Source organism: Citrus sinensis, chromosome 2 (genome assembly GCF_022201045.2).
Source record: "Citrus sinensis cultivar Valencia sweet orange chromosome 2, DVS_A1.0, whole genome shotgun sequence".
NCBI classification, from domain to species: domain Eukaryota; kingdom Viridiplantae; phylum Streptophyta; class Magnoliopsida; order Sapindales; family Rutaceae; genus Citrus; species Citrus sinensis.
The window spans coordinates 3,524,313-3,541,852 of record NC_068557.1 but is presented as its reverse complement, the minus strand read 5'-3'; the positions used below and the strand labels follow the sequence as shown (position 1 = coordinate 3,541,852).

The 17,540-nt window shown below is 34.8% G+C and overlaps 3 protein-coding genes across 4 annotated transcripts; 2 read left to right on the top strand and 1 right to left on the bottom strand.

The window, feature by feature from the left end:
• The first annotated feature begins 3,687 nt into the window (after positions 1-3,687).
• On the top strand, positions 3,688-6,325 carry LOC102626460 (FBD-associated F-box protein At4g10400). The gene is made up of 4 exons (XM_006470636.4): positions 3,688-3,847; positions 4,006-4,845; positions 4,922-5,062; positions 5,871-6,325. Exons 1-4 carry the CDS (start codon positions 3,824-3,826, stop codon positions 6,147-6,149), a joined length of 1,284 nt encoding a protein of 427 aa, XP_006470699.1. The 5' UTR covers positions 3,688-3,823; the 3' UTR covers positions 6,150-6,325.
• A 722-nt stretch (positions 6,326-7,047) lies between these two features.
• Positions 7,048-14,657, bottom strand: LOC102626161 (acetolactate synthase small subunit 2, chloroplastic-like). Its single transcript, XM_006470635.3, has 12 exons — positions 14,342-14,657; positions 12,997-13,210; positions 12,639-12,722; positions 12,466-12,534; positions 11,813-11,896; positions 11,445-11,594; positions 9,353-9,439; positions 8,579-8,683; positions 8,366-8,488; positions 7,990-8,142; positions 7,620-7,685; positions 7,048-7,325 (listed from the first exon to the last, which is right to left on the bottom strand). The coding sequence occupies exons 1-12, from the start codon at positions 14,587-14,589 to the stop codon at positions 7,242-7,244; spliced, it is 1,467 nt and encodes a 488-aa protein (XP_006470698.1). The 5' UTR covers positions 14,590-14,657; the 3' UTR covers positions 7,048-7,241.
• A 420-nt stretch (positions 14,658-15,077) lies between these two features.
• Positions 15,078-16,911, top strand: LOC102625872 (60S ribosomal protein L2, mitochondrial). Of its 2 annotated transcripts, none has more exons than XM_006470634.4 (3): positions 15,078-15,244; positions 15,921-16,104; positions 16,230-16,911. In XM_006470634.4, exons 2-3 carry the CDS (start codon positions 16,002-16,004, stop codon positions 16,784-16,786), a joined length of 660 nt encoding a protein of 219 aa, XP_006470697.1. In that variant the 5' UTR covers positions 15,078-15,244; positions 15,921-16,001; the 3' UTR covers positions 16,787-16,911. The 2 variants fall into 2 exon arrangements, with proteins under 2 accessions (XP_006470697.1, XP_024951250.1); XM_025095482.2 differs by having other exon boundaries at positions 15,093-15,244; positions 15,938-16,104.
• The last annotated feature ends 629 nt before the right edge of the window (positions 16,912-17,540 follow it).

Here is a 17,540-nt window from a genome sequence, read left to right as displayed (position 1 = left end):
ACATTGTTTTGACTCTTTGGTTCTGGCTTAAGAAACACATGTGATTAAAATGTGAGTTATTAAGTCATCAAAATGGCACACATATATTGAAGCTTGGTTGCGTTTTGAGCTAAGGACTCTACATGTATTGCTCACGTGGTAACTTAAGTGGTTCAAGAATTGTTAAGTTCGTTATGCCACGCGTCATTCATCTGTGCAAACTATAAACTGAAGTTAGTTATAGATTCAGTTTTACAGCTGATAATAGAGCTGGCTTCAAGCATGTATGGAGTTGTTTACGGTGAGCGATATAAAGGAGAAAGAGGATATTCCTGTTCCTTATTCTGAATCTGTTCATACTTTGTAAAAGTTCTTATTTGAATCATTAATAAAACTTCCTGATAGACTTCACTCGTGGATGTAAGTTTTGAAAGAAACCAAACCACGTAATTGATCTGTTTTCTTGTGATTGCTTCGCCAATTGTTTCTAATTGCTTGAGTGATTACAATGAGTGTTAAGTTAGAATTCCTGATGTGCATTGATTAATTCACATGTGAAAATTAAACAAGCATTGCATCTTAATTGATGATTGAAAGCAACTTAGGTGTAAGAGTTGATTTTGTGACAAATCATACATAGGTCAACTGCAACATAATTATTTATAGGAAAAAAAAGAAAATGATGCTCAGACATAGGGATGGCAAAATTCGGGTCCGGGTCCGGGTTTGGCCTTCCCAGTTCCGGACCCGGATACTAAAATGTTATACCAGATCCGGATTTAAACCCGATTTTTGTGACACTGGGTCCGAAACGGATTAAACCCGGATTATTACGGGTTTTCGGATTGCGAGTTTTCCACCCGAATCACATACAAATAAAAAAAAATCAAATACTGCAAAACCATATTCAACATAAATCAAATACAAAGTAATAAACCATTTTAATTTTATAGATTTTTAATTTCAAAACAATAAACCATTTACAAATATAGATCCATGACATACACTCACAAAATACAAATCCATGTCTACAACTTAAAATCGTGACTCACGGATTTAGTTCATAAACTTCAACAATCGGTGTTCGGCAAAGTAACGAACATCGGTGGCTGATGATATAATGATGATGAACACGTCACAGCCGCCTGCGCGATTCGCAAAAGGAGAATGAACGGCAGCCAAAACAGAGATCGCAATGGACAAACGACGGCCAAATGAAGGCTGGTGATGATGATGAATGCGAACACAGCGAAGCGAAGCGATGAGGAGTGACGACGATGATTTGATTAAGAGAAGAATTGAAGAGAAAAAGGATGATTTGATGAAGAGAAGAAGTGAATGGGAACGAAAATGATGATTTGATGAAGAGAAAAGAAAAAGGTGAAGAGAGGTGGCTGTGAAAGTAGAAAATAAAGAGAAGAGAAAAGAAAGAGGACGAAAAGGATGATTAGGGCATCAACATTTTTTTCCCTTTTTATATTAAAAAATTATTTAAAAAATTGTTAAAATAAGAATATTCGAGTCCGGGTTCCGGATATACGGGTTATCCCAAATCTGGAACCGGATCCGAATCCATCCGGGTTATTAAAATCTATTTCGGACTCGCATTTTTTTACATTCCGGTATGGGTCAACCCGGACCGGATTATCCGGGTTCTTCCGGGTCCGAGCCGGATCCGGATTATTTTGTCATCCATACTCAGACAGGACCTATTTGATACAAAATAAAAATTGTTTAATACGTTGAAACAATATAAGAAATTGAGAATCCCCTTGTTATTTTGCGCCGAATAAAAAGGGAAATTTACAAAAATGGCCATAAAAATTTTGCGTTTTTCAACTTTAACCCCCCAAAGTTTTTTCTATCATAACTAGCCAAATACCCTATATTTGGACTACATTACCCTCGTCACTTTCATCAAATTTACAAAGGCATGCCACTTTTTCAATTCCAGCAAAAGTAAATACAGATTTTCCTCAACAACTTAACAAACCTTCATCACTCTCAACAAACTTCATCATTCTCGATAAATCAATTGCATAATCGAATATATAATTATCAATGTGAGAGCTTCTTAAAATTAGTTTATGCTCTTATACAATGTAAACCTTTAATCTATTAATTTTATCAACTAAATTCGAAATTAAAGTGGGTTTTGTTGTAAATATTGTTATTTTTCATTTATAAAACAATGTGATTTGTTAAAGTACTTAGTTTGAGTTGAAAAATGAAGAAAAACCATTGAAAACACAGAAAAATCGGGCAAAAAATGAAGTTCAGAACAAGTGAGACATGCAAGTGGGACAGGTGCATGTCTCACATAAACGCACTGCATTTATGTGCGACAGGCACCTGTCCCACTGCCTGCCGCACATAAACTCACGGATTTTTTGGAGTACATTATTTTGAATTTGATTTGTCTCGTCGTAAGCTTCGAAACGGTATATTATACGCCTAAAACGGACATATATAGCTCAAGTTATGGCTTTCGAAACATAAATGAAATTTGGTGAGACAGGCAAGTGGGATAGGTGCTGCGTTTATGTGCGACAGGCACCTGTCCCACTGCCTGCCGCACATAAACCCACGGATTTTATAGAGTACATGATTTTGGATTTGATTTGTCTCGTCGTAAGCTTCGAAACGGTATATTATACGCCTAAAACGGACATATATAGCTCAAGTTATGGGTTTCGAAACATATATGAAATTTAGTGAGACATGCACCTGTCCCACTTGCCTGTCTCACTAAATTTCATATATGTTTCGAAAGTCATAACTTGAGCTATATATGTCCGTTTTAGGCGTATAATATACCGTTTCGAAGCTTACGACGAGACAAATCAAATCCAAAATCATGTACTCTATAAAATCCGTGGGTTTATGTGCGGCAGGCAGTGGGACAGGTGCCTGTCGCACATAAACGCAACACCTATCCCACTTGCCTGTCTCACCAAATTTCATTTATGTTTCGAAAGCCATAACTTGAGCTATATATGTCCGTTTTAGGCGTATAATATACCGTTTCGAAGCTTACGACGAGACAAATCAAATTCAAAATAATGTACTCCATAAAATCCGTGAGTTTATGTGCGGCAGGCAGTGGGACAGGTGCCTGTCGCACATAAATGCAGTGCTTTTATGTGAGACATGCACCTGTCCCACTTGCATGTCTCACTTGTTCTGAACTTCATTTTTTGCCCGATTTTTCTGTGTTTTCAATGGTTTTTCTTCATTTTTCAACTCAAACTAAGTACTTTAACAAATCACATTGTTTTATAAATGAAAAATAACAATATTTACAACAAAACCCACTTTAATTTCGAATTTAGTTGATAAAATTAATAGATTAAAGGTTTACATTGTATAAGAGCATAAACTAATTTTAAGAAGCTCTCACATTGATAATTATATATTCGATTATGCAATTGATTTATCGAGAATGATGAAGTTTGTTGAGAGTGATGAAGGTTTGTTAAGTTGTTGAGGAAAATCTGTATTTACTTTTGCTGGAATTGAAAAAGTGGCATGCCTTTGTAAATTTGATGAAAGTGACGAGGGTAATGTAGTCCAAATATAGGGTATTTGGCTAGTTATGATAGAAAAAACTTTGGGGGGTTAAAGTTGAAAAACACAAAATTTTTATGGCCATTTTTATAAATTTCCCGAATAAAAACGGCCCTCAGACGCTCAGTAGTCTTTCATTTCGATTTCTCTCCTGTAAGCAGCTACCCCACTGAGACGAGCCAAAACATTTAATAGTATCCAAGTTCACAATTCAACCCATTGCAACTCTAACTGGGGAAGCTTTCACTTGCAAAACTCAAAAATTTTTCAGAGTGGGATGACAAAGAGAACGCGGCATAAGGTATCATTTCTGATTATATATATTTAAATATATGTATATGTCAATCTTTATTGTCTTTTAATAATTTTATAATGCTAACATGGGTTCTTATTTATTACTATGTGGGTATTATTTTTCTTAATTCATTTGTTTTCACATTAATTTGATACTCTAATCAGGAGGAAATTTCGGAGGATTTGATCAATCGACTCCCAGATGATATTCTTGTTAATATTATATCACATTTAACTCTTAAGGAAGCTGCAAGAACCAGTGTTCTTTCCAATAGATGGAGAAATTTGTGGACATTTACTAATTCACTTGAGTTTGATGCTTCCGAGTCGCTTTGGAATGTTGGGTTTGGTAATTTAGAACAAGAAAGGTCTAAGTACATTAACTGGGTGAATAATGTCTTAGAATTGCATAGGGGCTCCACTATAAATGAGTTTAAAGTACGTTTTGATCTGTGTGATTTCCATCAAAGTGACATTACCAATTGGGTTTACACAGTATTGGGAAAGAGAGTTCAATACATTAAGTTGGATTTGTGGCCGGGAAGATATGGGCACTATTACACATTTCCGAAAGAGTTTTATAACAGTATCGAGAGTGGTCGTGGTCTATCTGGTATTAAGTTTCTAAGATGTCTTCACTTTAAAACTGTGAATGTTAATGGAAAGGATATTGAGCTTTTTATACAGAATTGTCCACTTCTTGATCGGTTATGCGTGGACCACTCTAAAACTTTGGTAAGGTTAAGGGTTATTGGTTCATCAATCCAGTTGAAGTACTTGGAAATTCAGTCTTGTTACTTAATGGAAGAAATTGAAATCTCTGCCCCGAGTCTTTTATCTTTTAGATACTATGGACAAGCAATCAAGATAAATATTGAGAATGTTCCCCAACTTGTTGATGTATCAATCCGTGGGAGTCACACATTTCGAGTGACGTATTTCGTTGGTCCAATTATAAGCTGTTTCCCTCAACTGAAGACCCTTGAGTTGGACAGCTGCAATGAGGTTAGTCTTTAAGATGTTGCATGGTTTTTTAATCTAACTTTTAAGTCTGTTTTCTTATTTTAATTCTAATTTTCAGGTCTATATGCAATTTTCACTGTTTGAATTACCCAAACTAATTGACTTGAGACTTCGGGTTACAACACCTAATCGTGAAAGCCTACTTGGCTTGACTTGCATTATGAAGGCATGTCCCTTTTTGCAGAAGCTTATACTTCAGGTAAATGGTTTGATATATTACTCGTTGAGTTGGGAAGCTTGGGATAATTGACTAATTGAGATGGTTGTTAGAGTAGCTGTGGCTTGTTCATCTCTTAAATATTTGAGTCCTCTCCTTTCTTTATTAAGTGTATGAGGCATCGATAAAGCAACCAATCTATCTTTGTATTTCGCACTTCAGAACTTGCATGTTTGATGTGGTGACGATAATTCTCATGATATTATCCAATTATTAATTTAAGATTTCATTATGAAGTAACATGGTACTAGAAGATCATATATGTTGAAGGTTAATGCTTTTCAAAGATATTCCTATACCCTTCCGGTCATTAGCAATCTCCCATAATTCTCTGTCAACAATATTACATTAGAATGGATGTGTCAATAGAAATTTCAAAGTTAAAGTAAGAGTGTTAATGTTTGAGCAACTGTAATGAATTGCATTACACAACAATAATGAACAGCTTTCATAGAGCTGTATAAATCTAGTAGAGATTTGTTGTTTCATAAGGATCATTCATGTAGATCCTTTAATGTCTAGTTCTATTGTATTCTATATGTTCCCTGCTTATTAATGCTTGTTTTTCAGTCAGCTTGCATTTTGCTTTAGTTGAATGAAGCTGGAGAATCTGCAAGACAGTTGCATTGGATCTTGTTATGAGTCTCTATGAATCTGACTATATTTTATTTTATTTTAAATGTTATGGCCAACTTTCCAAGTTTTAGAATTTACCAATCCAGTTATATATATATTTTTTTGTGGGAACCATTTAGACATGACATGGTGTACTTGATTTTTGTCGTTTCAGTTAAATGATCATGGCCGCCGACTAGGAAAGAAAAGACAACAGTTTCCTAAATACTCGCATCAACATCTCAAGGTGGTGGAATTACATGGTTTTCTTGGGCGTCAATTTGATGTTGAACTTGCTCAATACTTATTTCAAAATGCGACCATGCTTGAGAAATTGATCATTGAACCTTCTAGATATGTGAGGAAAAAAGTACTAAGAAATTGTGTAAAGATGCTTGAGGCTAAGGTACCTCACAGTGTCAAACTTATAGTTGGTTCCTTGTACACAGACTAGAATTGATCTGAACTGAAGACACTGTTATGCCCTTGTTAAGTCTACATTTGATATTATTGCTTTATAGTTGTAAATTTTTTATGTAAATCCATAGATATCAATAAGGTCAGCTACTTAAAACACTAGCAAACTGACTTTTTGTTTCTGCCAATATGAGGTGCATTTTAATTCCCTCATCAGCCTTTTGATTGATAGTATTTGTGCCTTTATATTTTATGATGTTTAGTATTGACCCGAATACTTGAACTCTTGGTTTAGTAAAATTTTACTCTAAGGTAATGAATTCGAGGGATAAAATAAAATTTGCTAGTTTAGTTGTTCACGGCAGCCATTAGACCCATCAACCATTTTATGATTCATATGAAAACTGAAAGAAGCCAGCTCTAGAGCTCACCAAGATATCAGTTTGCTTGTTAGGAATCCCCTTTTTCAATAAGGTAGTATTTGTCTTTTCGTTTGAAATTTGAGTAAATGTGAACTTGACTTAAATTTAAAAAGGAACCGTCTTGCATTGATCGACGTTAAATATTTCTTGAAGAGGCAATTAATTTAGATCTTTGAAATAATACACAGCCGTAAATAAAATTTAACTCGGTTTGTATTTGAACTTCAAACTTCTAAAAGATATTATCTATTGAAAGGATCTTATGTTGATTCCTTTAAACCTGGCTCGGTTAGTGCACTCTCATAGCCACTCCTTTCTTTTCCATGGCTTCTTACTCTTTTGTTACAGAAAATTTATTATTGGATAATTAATTGCATTTATCTGCCTTATATGTTTGTTTTGACTTCAGTTTTATCAAGCTATAAATCAAAGATTCAGAGCATGGGGTAACTTATTAATGAATGACTTATTAATGAATCAAGAAGATGAATGAATCCATGTCTACGCCAAATGTGGAAGAAAAAACCATATTCAAAATTATACTCTGTGAGTTGTAATAATAAGCTATGAAATGGAAGTGCAACCCTTTGTGTGTGGGGGGGTGGGGTTAAAAAAACAATATCTCTGCTAAATTGCAAGCTACAAAATTTCCTTTCTGTGAACCGGCAAAGCATAAATAACTAATTGATTTGCTACAAGTCTCCGAATTACAAAGGAAATGAATATCCACGAAGATACTTGGAATCCACGCCTGATTCACGAACCAATGCTACTCGACCGGTTCGTGCCACCTGCAATGTTAGGGCAAAAATTTGAATGACATTTTGAACAGCAACAAAGATTCTACCAAAGCCACAGACAGCGAATTTATTAGATCAAGGGCACAATTAGACCCAAGAGGAACAACAGGGAAGAGTTAACTCTAACTTCGTTTGATGACATACTTCACACCCCTGTTGGGCGCCTAAGATCATGGCTGGACAAGAGAGATAAAAATATTCTAGGAAGCTGAAACTTGGTCTGCAACCACAGTCCTGTGCTGGAATGTATTAACAAAATTAAAGATTAAAAAACTGTAGGCAAACCTCGCAAATTCCATAAGGCTCTAACAGTCTCTGCAGTGCAACCATCTTGTCCAAATCTCCTGTAAGCTGGAACAAATATAGAATGCAGATTCATAAGTATGCAGAGAAAGGATTGAGCTTCGAAAAAGTAGTAAAAAATCATAGAGGAAAGCATCCGAGAATTCATTTACAGTAAGCAGGCAAGCGTGGCAGAGGGCATGAGGCAAAAAAAATTTAAATTAAAGACCAAATTCTAACAATGATTTTCTCAAACAGTGCACAGTTAAAATATCAGGTATCCCCATATACTGGATAGAAAATAAAGAGGATAGAAAACTGATGCAATGATGCCCGAACAATATATCGATATCTACAAAAAAAGTGAGTTTACCTCAAGAGTAATCGTGTGATCGGATACATCAACTGCTTTGGCCCTAAATATGGTGGCAATGTCAAGAACATCTCTTCGAGCAGTGGTATTTACAGCAACCTTTATCAACATCAATTCTCGTTCAGCAAATGGCAAATGAGTAAGATCCCGAACCTAAAGGAGAGAAATATTACTTGTAAATTCTTCAATTCAAACACTAAAATCATAAGCCCATAAAAACAACATTCCTTAAAAGCCTGCCCAAATATTTTGATCTAGAGAGAAATACAATACACTGACGCAGAACATAGAAGGATCAAAATTCATATAAGATGATGGGACCTGTAAATGCATCTTTTAATAATATAAGATGGTTCCTTCCTAATAGTTTTCTCACCTCATGTAGATCTATTAGCTTATAAAGTTGCTGCATCAACTTGCTAATTGATTCATCTGTAGCGGGAACAACTGTTGTAATTCGTGAGAGCCCCTCAGTTTCTGCATGTCCAACAGCCAAACTCTGAGAAACAGAATAATTGAACATATTAGCAACCCTTAGATTAATGACAGGAAGGAGAGAAAGAGGGAGCAAAAACGACATCATATATACCTGAATGTTATAGCCCCTTCGAGCAAAAACCCCTGTAACAATGTTAAGAACTCCTGGAGAGTCATTCACAAGCATGGATAAAGTATGTGATCGAAGTCCACTTGTCTGAAAAATAATAAACCAAGCACTAATGAAAATCGACAAGAAAACTACCACCCAGCCAATTGCCCCAAGCTAACCGCAAAGAAGGAAAAAGCTTTTCACTGAAGTTCAGGTGACTACACATATAAACGACATCCATATATAAGCAAAAAAACTAGCAGATTTTAAACCACTGACTCTCCTATTTCCAGATAAAAATAAAAAATAAAAAATAAAAATAATATCCTAATTGTCCTTTTCTCCCAAAGGTGTACACTCTGAAGGCTCTAAAAAAATTTTCTTTTGACACGATCAATAGGTGTTCCTCATGGGCTTTTTGCTGAAAACATTAGGCTCTTCTGTACTTTGGATGGAATTTAAAAATTGTCACAGCATTAGAGACTTGCATAAGCACAACCTAGCTTTGATACAATGTTAAGTTGCCCCTTGACCCAACAAATTAAGTTGATAAAGGTGCAGAAAATACTATTTAAACCCTAGAAAACAACATTGAACCATGCTCACAAGTTCCAATTGCAGGTAGCTCGTACATTTGTAACAGCCAAAGCACCTTCAGACGCAGGCAAAGATAAGGGAGATATACAGGAAGGGTTGGGGATAATAAAACCCAAGGAAATGATGAAAAGGAAAAGGAGGAATAGAAGAAATTTAAGCCATGGAATATTTTCTTACATCATCATCATTTAGAACACCCCAGTGCGGATCAAGAACTTGATTTACAGTCAAGCCATCAGATGGTTCAACCGGATAAACATCTCCCTTCACAAACAAAAAAAGAATATCAAATGCTCAATCCATAAATGAGTTACATAAGATCAATTAAACAATATATAAGACAAGAAGCTAGGATTGATGCAAAAGAACAAACAAGAGATTAATTTGAAAGTTAATATTCACCAGAACAAGCAAGATCCATTAAAACCAACTTATGGTTTCATTATGGACAAGTATAGAAACCCAAGAATGGAAGTGTGAATATCCACGTGACAGGACATTTGAACAGGGCAATGGTGTCCATTCCAAACATAAATACAACATAGGCGATAGGATGGATATGTGGAAAAGTAAATACATAACAAGAATTGTCGTTAACAGGTCTCCAGTAGTTAATTAGTGGACATTCATTTCCAAGCACACACATCTGTCCCCAACCAATAATAAAACATTCGTAATCTAACATGAAGACAAATGAATGAAAAATTACAATAACCAAGAAATTAAAGCATTACAGGTGTGTATTATGTAACGGTAAATAAAATCTGGCAGCAGGATATCACAAGAAATTTCGCAAACAGTTTTTCTGTTCCATTTAAAAGCACATCTTTCTCTGCACCAATATCTCATAAACAAGCTCACATAAGAGAAAACACAGAAATGTGATGTGCTAGTAATTTATATATTATTTTTATTTTTCCCTAACTTAATTTTGTGTTAAATTATATTTTATTTTGTTAATTTTAATCTTAATTTTTATATTTTGCTATTTTAGGTACAATCTAGGATTAAAGAGTAATTAAATAGGAACATTCAGGAAGAAATCTGCTTGAAGGAATCAAAAAGGAAAAAAATAAAGAAATTTAATTGAAACAAACTAAGGAAGATTTAATTTAATTAATCATCATGCATGCAATCATGTGGGGAGCATTAAAGAATTAATTGACAATTTAAATGGAAAGCATGTGGTGGGCCTAATGTTGGCGGCTTGGCTTGATTTCTTTTAAATCCTTTTGAGTTAAGGATTTGAGGCCCAGCATTAGCATATTAAAGAGGCGGTCAGCATTATTAAAAGGGAAGGTCACCGATTGAAGCAATATTAAAAAAAAAAAAAAAGGCATGAGCAGAACCGAATTGGGAGAAGAAGCAGCAGCCGCAAAACCGAGAGCAGAATTTTGGAGAAGATGAATTGCATAGATTAGAGAGAGAGATAGCTTCCTGAGTTTATTCTTTCTCTTTTCTTTTCCAAGTGTTTTGCTTGAATGTTTCCTATCATATTTATGGGTTCTCTTTATATTCCCATGAACTAATTTAATTTACAAAGGCAACGATGTAGCCTAACTATGAAAATTTAATTCCATAAATCTGAGTTACTTTTTGTATATTATTTCATGATTGAGTGTTCATTATTGTATTTAATACTTTTAAATATCTGACCCATATTTGAATGATTTGAAGATACATAATGTGACCAAGAGGAGATTTATGTATCTTCGCTCTGTGTAATGAATGCCATGAATTGAATGAAAGACAGAGATGTGCCAACGTGATTCGCACAGTTTTTCTAAGAATTTCTATAAAGGTTAATGAATCTTAGTAGATTTAAATTCACATAGAGATATAATAGGTTAATATGTGAAGGTATTTTTCATATTACTCGAGAGAGGATATTGAATAGATTAGGGAAATTCACTGTCAACATGGGTATTAAACTTTAATAGAATAGATGGAGGATTAAATTAGATTGGTTATGGTAAAATCGGATGTCCTAGTGTCTTAATCTCTTGGTGATTTTTATTACTGTCTGTATTTTTATTTAATTTTCAGTTACTTTATATTTTATTTTAGTTTTCAATCTAAATTCACTTAATCGGTTATTCACATAAATTAGGGTTAGAATAATTTTGGTAGCTAATAGGGTATACAATCTCTGTGGGACAATACTCTACTCTTCATTGTAATTCTTGTGTCGACTAGTACATTTGCTAACTTACGCAACAAAATGCCATGTTAGGATGGAATTTTAAGCAAATCTTAGAGACGCACATACCTCTACGGTATCAGTTTCACTGAGAAGTGGTCTATGTCCTGCCCCAACGAGGCCGTCAATAGTAGGCGTTTCATTAAGATCTGGATATGAAGCTGCTGAAAATCGCCAAAATGGAGCAGAAGCACCCAACTTTTCCCTTCTCAAAGCAATCTACTAAGAATAACAGGCGCATAAGTTAACAAATGAATATTTCTCCCTCCCTCTCTCTCTCTCTCTCTCTCTCATCATAACTAATAAAATGAGATTATTCCAGCCCATCCCTTTACTTAAGTTAGAAACACGAAATAATGTCTTGACAGGTCTTTTAAAATGCCAAAGCAATGAAAATAACAACAAAGTACACGCGTTTTTTCAAGGCAGTTCATAACCTTTCCAGTTCTCGCAATTTCTCTGATCCCAAACTTGCTTAAGTTTCTTTGAACAGCAACCATCTTCCCCGGATCTCCAGTTACCTGGATTATGCATAAGATAATAACTTATGTCACAAGAGTTTTAACAATGAAAGGAAGCAAGAAGGCAGAAAATGCAGATTATTTATAATGGCAATTTAAATCGTCTTCAGACTTGGAAAGCATTTGACAGGGCCAAATAGTTGAGATCAAGAATCAATATTTTTTGCGTCTTCAAGTTTATTGTGTTTTGAGGCATTTACTTCTCACAAAAAAAAAAAAAAAAAAAAAGGTAGGGTGGGGGAAGAAATTGCTTCAGCTTTTTCTTCATTGAGGCAAGTCAAAACTATCCAAATACTTAGCTGTCATCGTTGTTATTATCTATTCCTTTCCAAATACTCAATTTTCATGATGGAAAGATGCAATCCAAACTTCTGAGTCCATATCACACTATACCAAAGCAGAAAAAATTAAGAGTCTTGAAAAAGGTCAGAACTGAAGGACATCCAAAGTCAATATTGCCACAGTAAATAACATGTCCAAGTAGCCCTTTGCTCATGAGGCATCAATACGATATAGAATGGGGATCAGGGGGAGAAGAGGGACTGCAATAAAATTCTAACAATCATCACCTCAATTGTCAGAGAGTATTCTGAGATATCCACAATTTTCGCTCTAAATATGTCCACCAACCACCTGATCTGAAGATGAACACCAAGACATGGAAATAGAAAAATCTGAGAAAATGAAAAGAAGAAAACATGAACCTCAATCTCCAACAATCAAATGAACATGCCGTAGCTACCTCAGCACGGAACTTTGGATCTGCATTCACTTTTATGAGCATTAATTCACGTTCAACCTGGGGTTCATTTGAGAGATCTTCAACCTGAAGATCAGATTTGAGGACAGAAGTTGAGAAATCAATTATAATGCAAAAAAATTACTTTTAGAAGGCAGAAAATCATAGGAGATGTTAACAGCAGAAATTGATCAAGAAACTTTAAGGAAATCTGAGAGGCACATACATCTAGAAGGAAGCAGTTAATCCTAAAAAATTATAAGGTTAGGATATCCACGTGCCAACTTGAATATAATTGAAGAATGAAATTCTGACGGAAGAAATAAATTTCGAGAGGGGGATTCCAGTGTAATGTGATAACCTTCAAAACATTAACAAGTTTCTGAAGCTGCTCCATAACTTGCTGCAGCACCTTATCAGTTCCATAAACAACTATGGTGAAGAGTGCCTTGTCCTTGTTCAGACCGACAGCGAGGGACTCAATGTTATATCCCCTCCTTGCAAAGACCCCAGCAATCCGGTTGATCATTCCACTTTCATCCCCGACGAACACGGAAATTGTGTGCCGTCGCACACTGAGTTCATAACAGTAGTAGCAGAGAGCCAAGGCAAGCATATTAGAATTAGCATCCAGAAGAAAACTCAATAGTTATTAATTATTTAAAAAAAAAAAAACTTGCCGGCACAAAATCAGCAAGGTGGCAGCAAGTTTTGTACATAAACAAAATAAAAGTTCGTAACAAACTTGCATAATTTATGAATACGATTACCAATTTGCATAATTTCTCAACGTAAAGCCTTTATCAATACAAACTTACAAATCAAAAGCAAAATATATACAATGAACAATTAAGGAAAGCATGGTTATCACGATTCAGCTTGACAACCCAAATGAGAAAAGCAAGCATGTAATTGAAAAATACATAACAAATGCACAAGCTTTCTTTACTGAAAGAGTCATTTGCATACTTCATTAAGGCGCTGCCCTACAGAACCCAAACACACCCCCAGAAAGGGGAAAAATAAAATAAAATAAAAGAAGACTACATTCCCCTTTTAGAGTGCTTTTGTAGAAGGGCCTATCTGATGGTACACCAAGGAATTAAGTTTAAGCACTTCATAAAATAATGTTTTAACAAATAAATCGCTTATCGAGAGTTTCTCCATGAGAAACTTCAATCACTTTTCAATCCCAAAAAGCACCTCCTTTATTTCATCTAAATATCATAAACAAAAACAATGGTTTGAAATTCGATTTAATAGCACTTCTAAGGATATCAAAAGTCGTTCTCAAATTTGCAGAGGCTCTGTATGGTATTGTCGTTTGGACGTTATCCTTACAAAACAAAGCTGCTAGATTGTTCGATAAACAATTACAATTTACAGAGACTAAAATGTAGACTCATAGCCAGCACGCATGTATACAAAATTATCTTGACCTAACTGAAGAATCGCACATGCAATCATCCACCCAGAACCAAAACATAACGTTTATTTATTCACTACAATAAACTTGTCCAACATCTAAACATATCCATGCAACCAATATACAAAACTCCACACAAAAAATCACCTTGTCCCAGTTGAAGAATCACAATTTTACGCTAGCTACATTACCAGCACAATAATCTTATCACAGAATCGGCTTAACTGGCGGATATATGAATATAAACACATATTAGAAAAAGAATGAGTGAAGTGAATACTTGGTGCGGTTAGTAGAACGGGAAGTGAAAGTGCCCTCAGTGATATTCTCATCGGCACTTCTTGCAGAGACAGCGAGTTTCTTGGGCTCAGAGTGAAGAAATATTTTGTTCGATTTTGAGAGCGAAGAGGAAACTGACGGCGAAAAACTTACAGATATTGAGAACCCAAGATTAGGAAGCGAGTCGGAGCAGGGTTTTAGGAAACAGGTTGATGGTGATTGCAACGTTGGATTTGGAATGGCCGCCATTAAAGAGAAGGACGAGGAAAGACTGAAAGCAAGCGAGAGAGAAACTGAAGAACGAAACTAAAAATTAGCATATGAATTAATTTTATTTTTTAAATGTTTATTTACTTAGGTAAAAAATTAAATTATTTTTTATAAATTCTTTAAATAAAAATAAATTAATATGATCATAATTAAATAAATGATAATTAAAATATTTTTGTGTAATAAAAATAATAAAATAAAAATTAAAAAAATAATTTTATAAAATTAAAGAGAGATTATTTTTATTTAAAATTTTTTAATTAAAATATTTTTTAAAATTTTAAATATTAATATACCTTTTTAAATAAATAATAAAATATTATTTAAATTATCTTACGGATGTGATCTAAATATAAATGACGTGGATTATAATTTTTTTAATTGATGACATGGATTATTATATTACAACTATGAAAATCACAGTAAACGAGTCCAGTCCGGCCCGGCCCATTAGCTCATTTCTCCAGCCCTAAATTCGCTCAGCATTAGCCATCTTCTTCATCTCTCTAGTCTCTACTCACTTAGAAAAACTCTCACGGTGGCCGTCACCTTTCTTCTCAGTGTGATCACCCATCTTTCAATTCCACAGCATTCTTTTCTCAGCCGTGGGGTGCTTTAGCTTCTGTCACCGCCGGTAATCTTATCTCAGCCTGTTTCTCTCTGTTTAATGTTGTTTCTTATGCAATTTACAGAATTGAATTCACTTTTTCGCATATGGGTTAGATATATATTAACAGTAAAATTAATCCTAAATCAGGTTTTATCTTGTAGTATGTAAATTTCATGTAAATTTTTCAGCTTTACGATTGTCATATATTTAAAGATCTAAATTTTGTTTCGAGATTATATGACTTTTAGATTGTTTTGTTGCATTTTCATTTTTGTTTTGTTTTAAATTTTTTGCTTTGTGTATAGGATATCGATTAAGCAAGGTAAGGTTCATTATCGACTGATTAGATACATCCGTTTTAATAAGATCATCTCATTTTGTTAAACTTTGCTTGAACAAATATCTAAATAGTGTCGAAAGAAGTTTACTGGGAAAAGAATTTGTTAAGCCACCCAAATACAATTTCTCACCATGTCTGGCTTTGTATGATTTAATCAGTGGACATGGATTTTGATCTTGTGTTGCTTTGTTGCTGGCAGGTGGCTAATTTAACTTCATATTAAACTTTCTCAATTATTAGTTGAATTATTTAGATTTGAAGCATCAAGTTCTTAACAAACACCATTTTAATAATTGATCAAACAATAAATCTTCAAGGACCAAGTATTATGACCACGGTGATAATGTTTCTGACATGCAGGCAACATGTTGTGATAGACAGTGAAATCAACAGAAGAAAACAAAACGTAGGAGAAAGAGACACAGAAAGAGATCAGCAGAAATGGCTTTGTGCAGAGTACGCTCAGCTTCATCGACGCTCTTCAACAGGCTTCTCTGTCCTTCCGTTCTCAACAACAACACTACTTATCGCTATCAGTCCTCTGGTAATCTTGTTTTTATATTATGGATCAATATCAGTCTTCTGGTACTCTTGTTTTTTATATTATGGAATCTCACTCCTTTATCCTCAAAAGATTGAACTATATTATATTGCCGTTGTATTTCACAGAAACCGAATTAGTTGGTGATCCTTCAAAACAAGAAAAACCAAAAAAAGAAACTGTGCGTGATAAGATAATGAGACAGATGGCTCATGTTGATATAAATTCTCAAATTGGAAGTTGCATGCCACTTGCTTGTATGCGTATTGGGACCATCATTCACAACATTGAGGTAAACCCAGGACAAGGTGGCAAGCTAGTTAGAGCTGCGGGGACGTCAGCCAAGATTTTGAAAGAACCCACTTCAAGCTTCTGTTTAGTAAGACTACCTTCTGGTAATGAGAAACTGATTGACACTAGATGTCGAGCCACCATTGGTACAGTGTCTAACCCAAGCCATGGAGCTAAGAAGCTTAGGAAGGCTGGTCAGAGCCGTTGGTTGGGTCGAAGACCTGTGGTTAGAGGAGTAGCCATGAATCCAGTTGATCATCCTCATGGTGGAGGTGAGGGACGAAGCAAAAGTAGTGGTAACCATGGACGGTGTTCACTTACACCTTGGGGCAAGCCTTGCAAGTCTGGGTATAAAACTGCATCTCCTAAGAAGAAAAAGAAATTAGCCTTCTGATAATATTGTCCTTTTGTGCTAGTGAGCATTTTTAGTATTGTTACATTATTTTGTTTTCTTTGCAGTTAGTTTTTATCCAGTTTTAACCGATCAATAATGAAACTGAAGTTTAACTTCCGATTGAACTTATTGTCATCTAGTTTTACTCTTCTGTCATTTCAATTTAGCATGATTCAAGATGCTGCATTCTGTGCTTGGAACTTGTAACGGGGAAAGAGAGATAATATGGGTTAGAATATAGATTTCGTGTTTTGCTTTCTCAGGTTTAGAGATACTCTGTTCTTTTTCATTTGTTCAATTTGGTTAGTGGTGATTCTTAAAGCGTCAATGCATGTGTATATATTTTTCTTTTTCCTTGATTCTGTTTGTTGGGGAGTTTATAGAGATTCTCTTTTTTGTGCTTCGCATGCCACATGAGAGATCAAGCCTTTGTGTGTGATGAGTATTGACTTGCATCAAAGTAACTTTAAACCACTGTAACATTTTAATAATAACAGTCTGAGATCTCCTTGAAGGATTCAAGGCATTTTGTTTGATAGTCTTGGCTTGCATTAAGCTCCTTTGTGGTCTCCTTTAAAGCAATTCCTGTTTTAAGTAATCAAAAACTGTGATTTATTATTTGATTGAAAGTGTATTTAAAGTACTTTAAAATGCTAAAGCGATAATTCTGTCTGATTGAAGTACATGAAAGTACTTTTGGCTAATAATATACACCTGGGGTTTTTTTTAGCAAAGTCTTCAACATCTTTTTTTT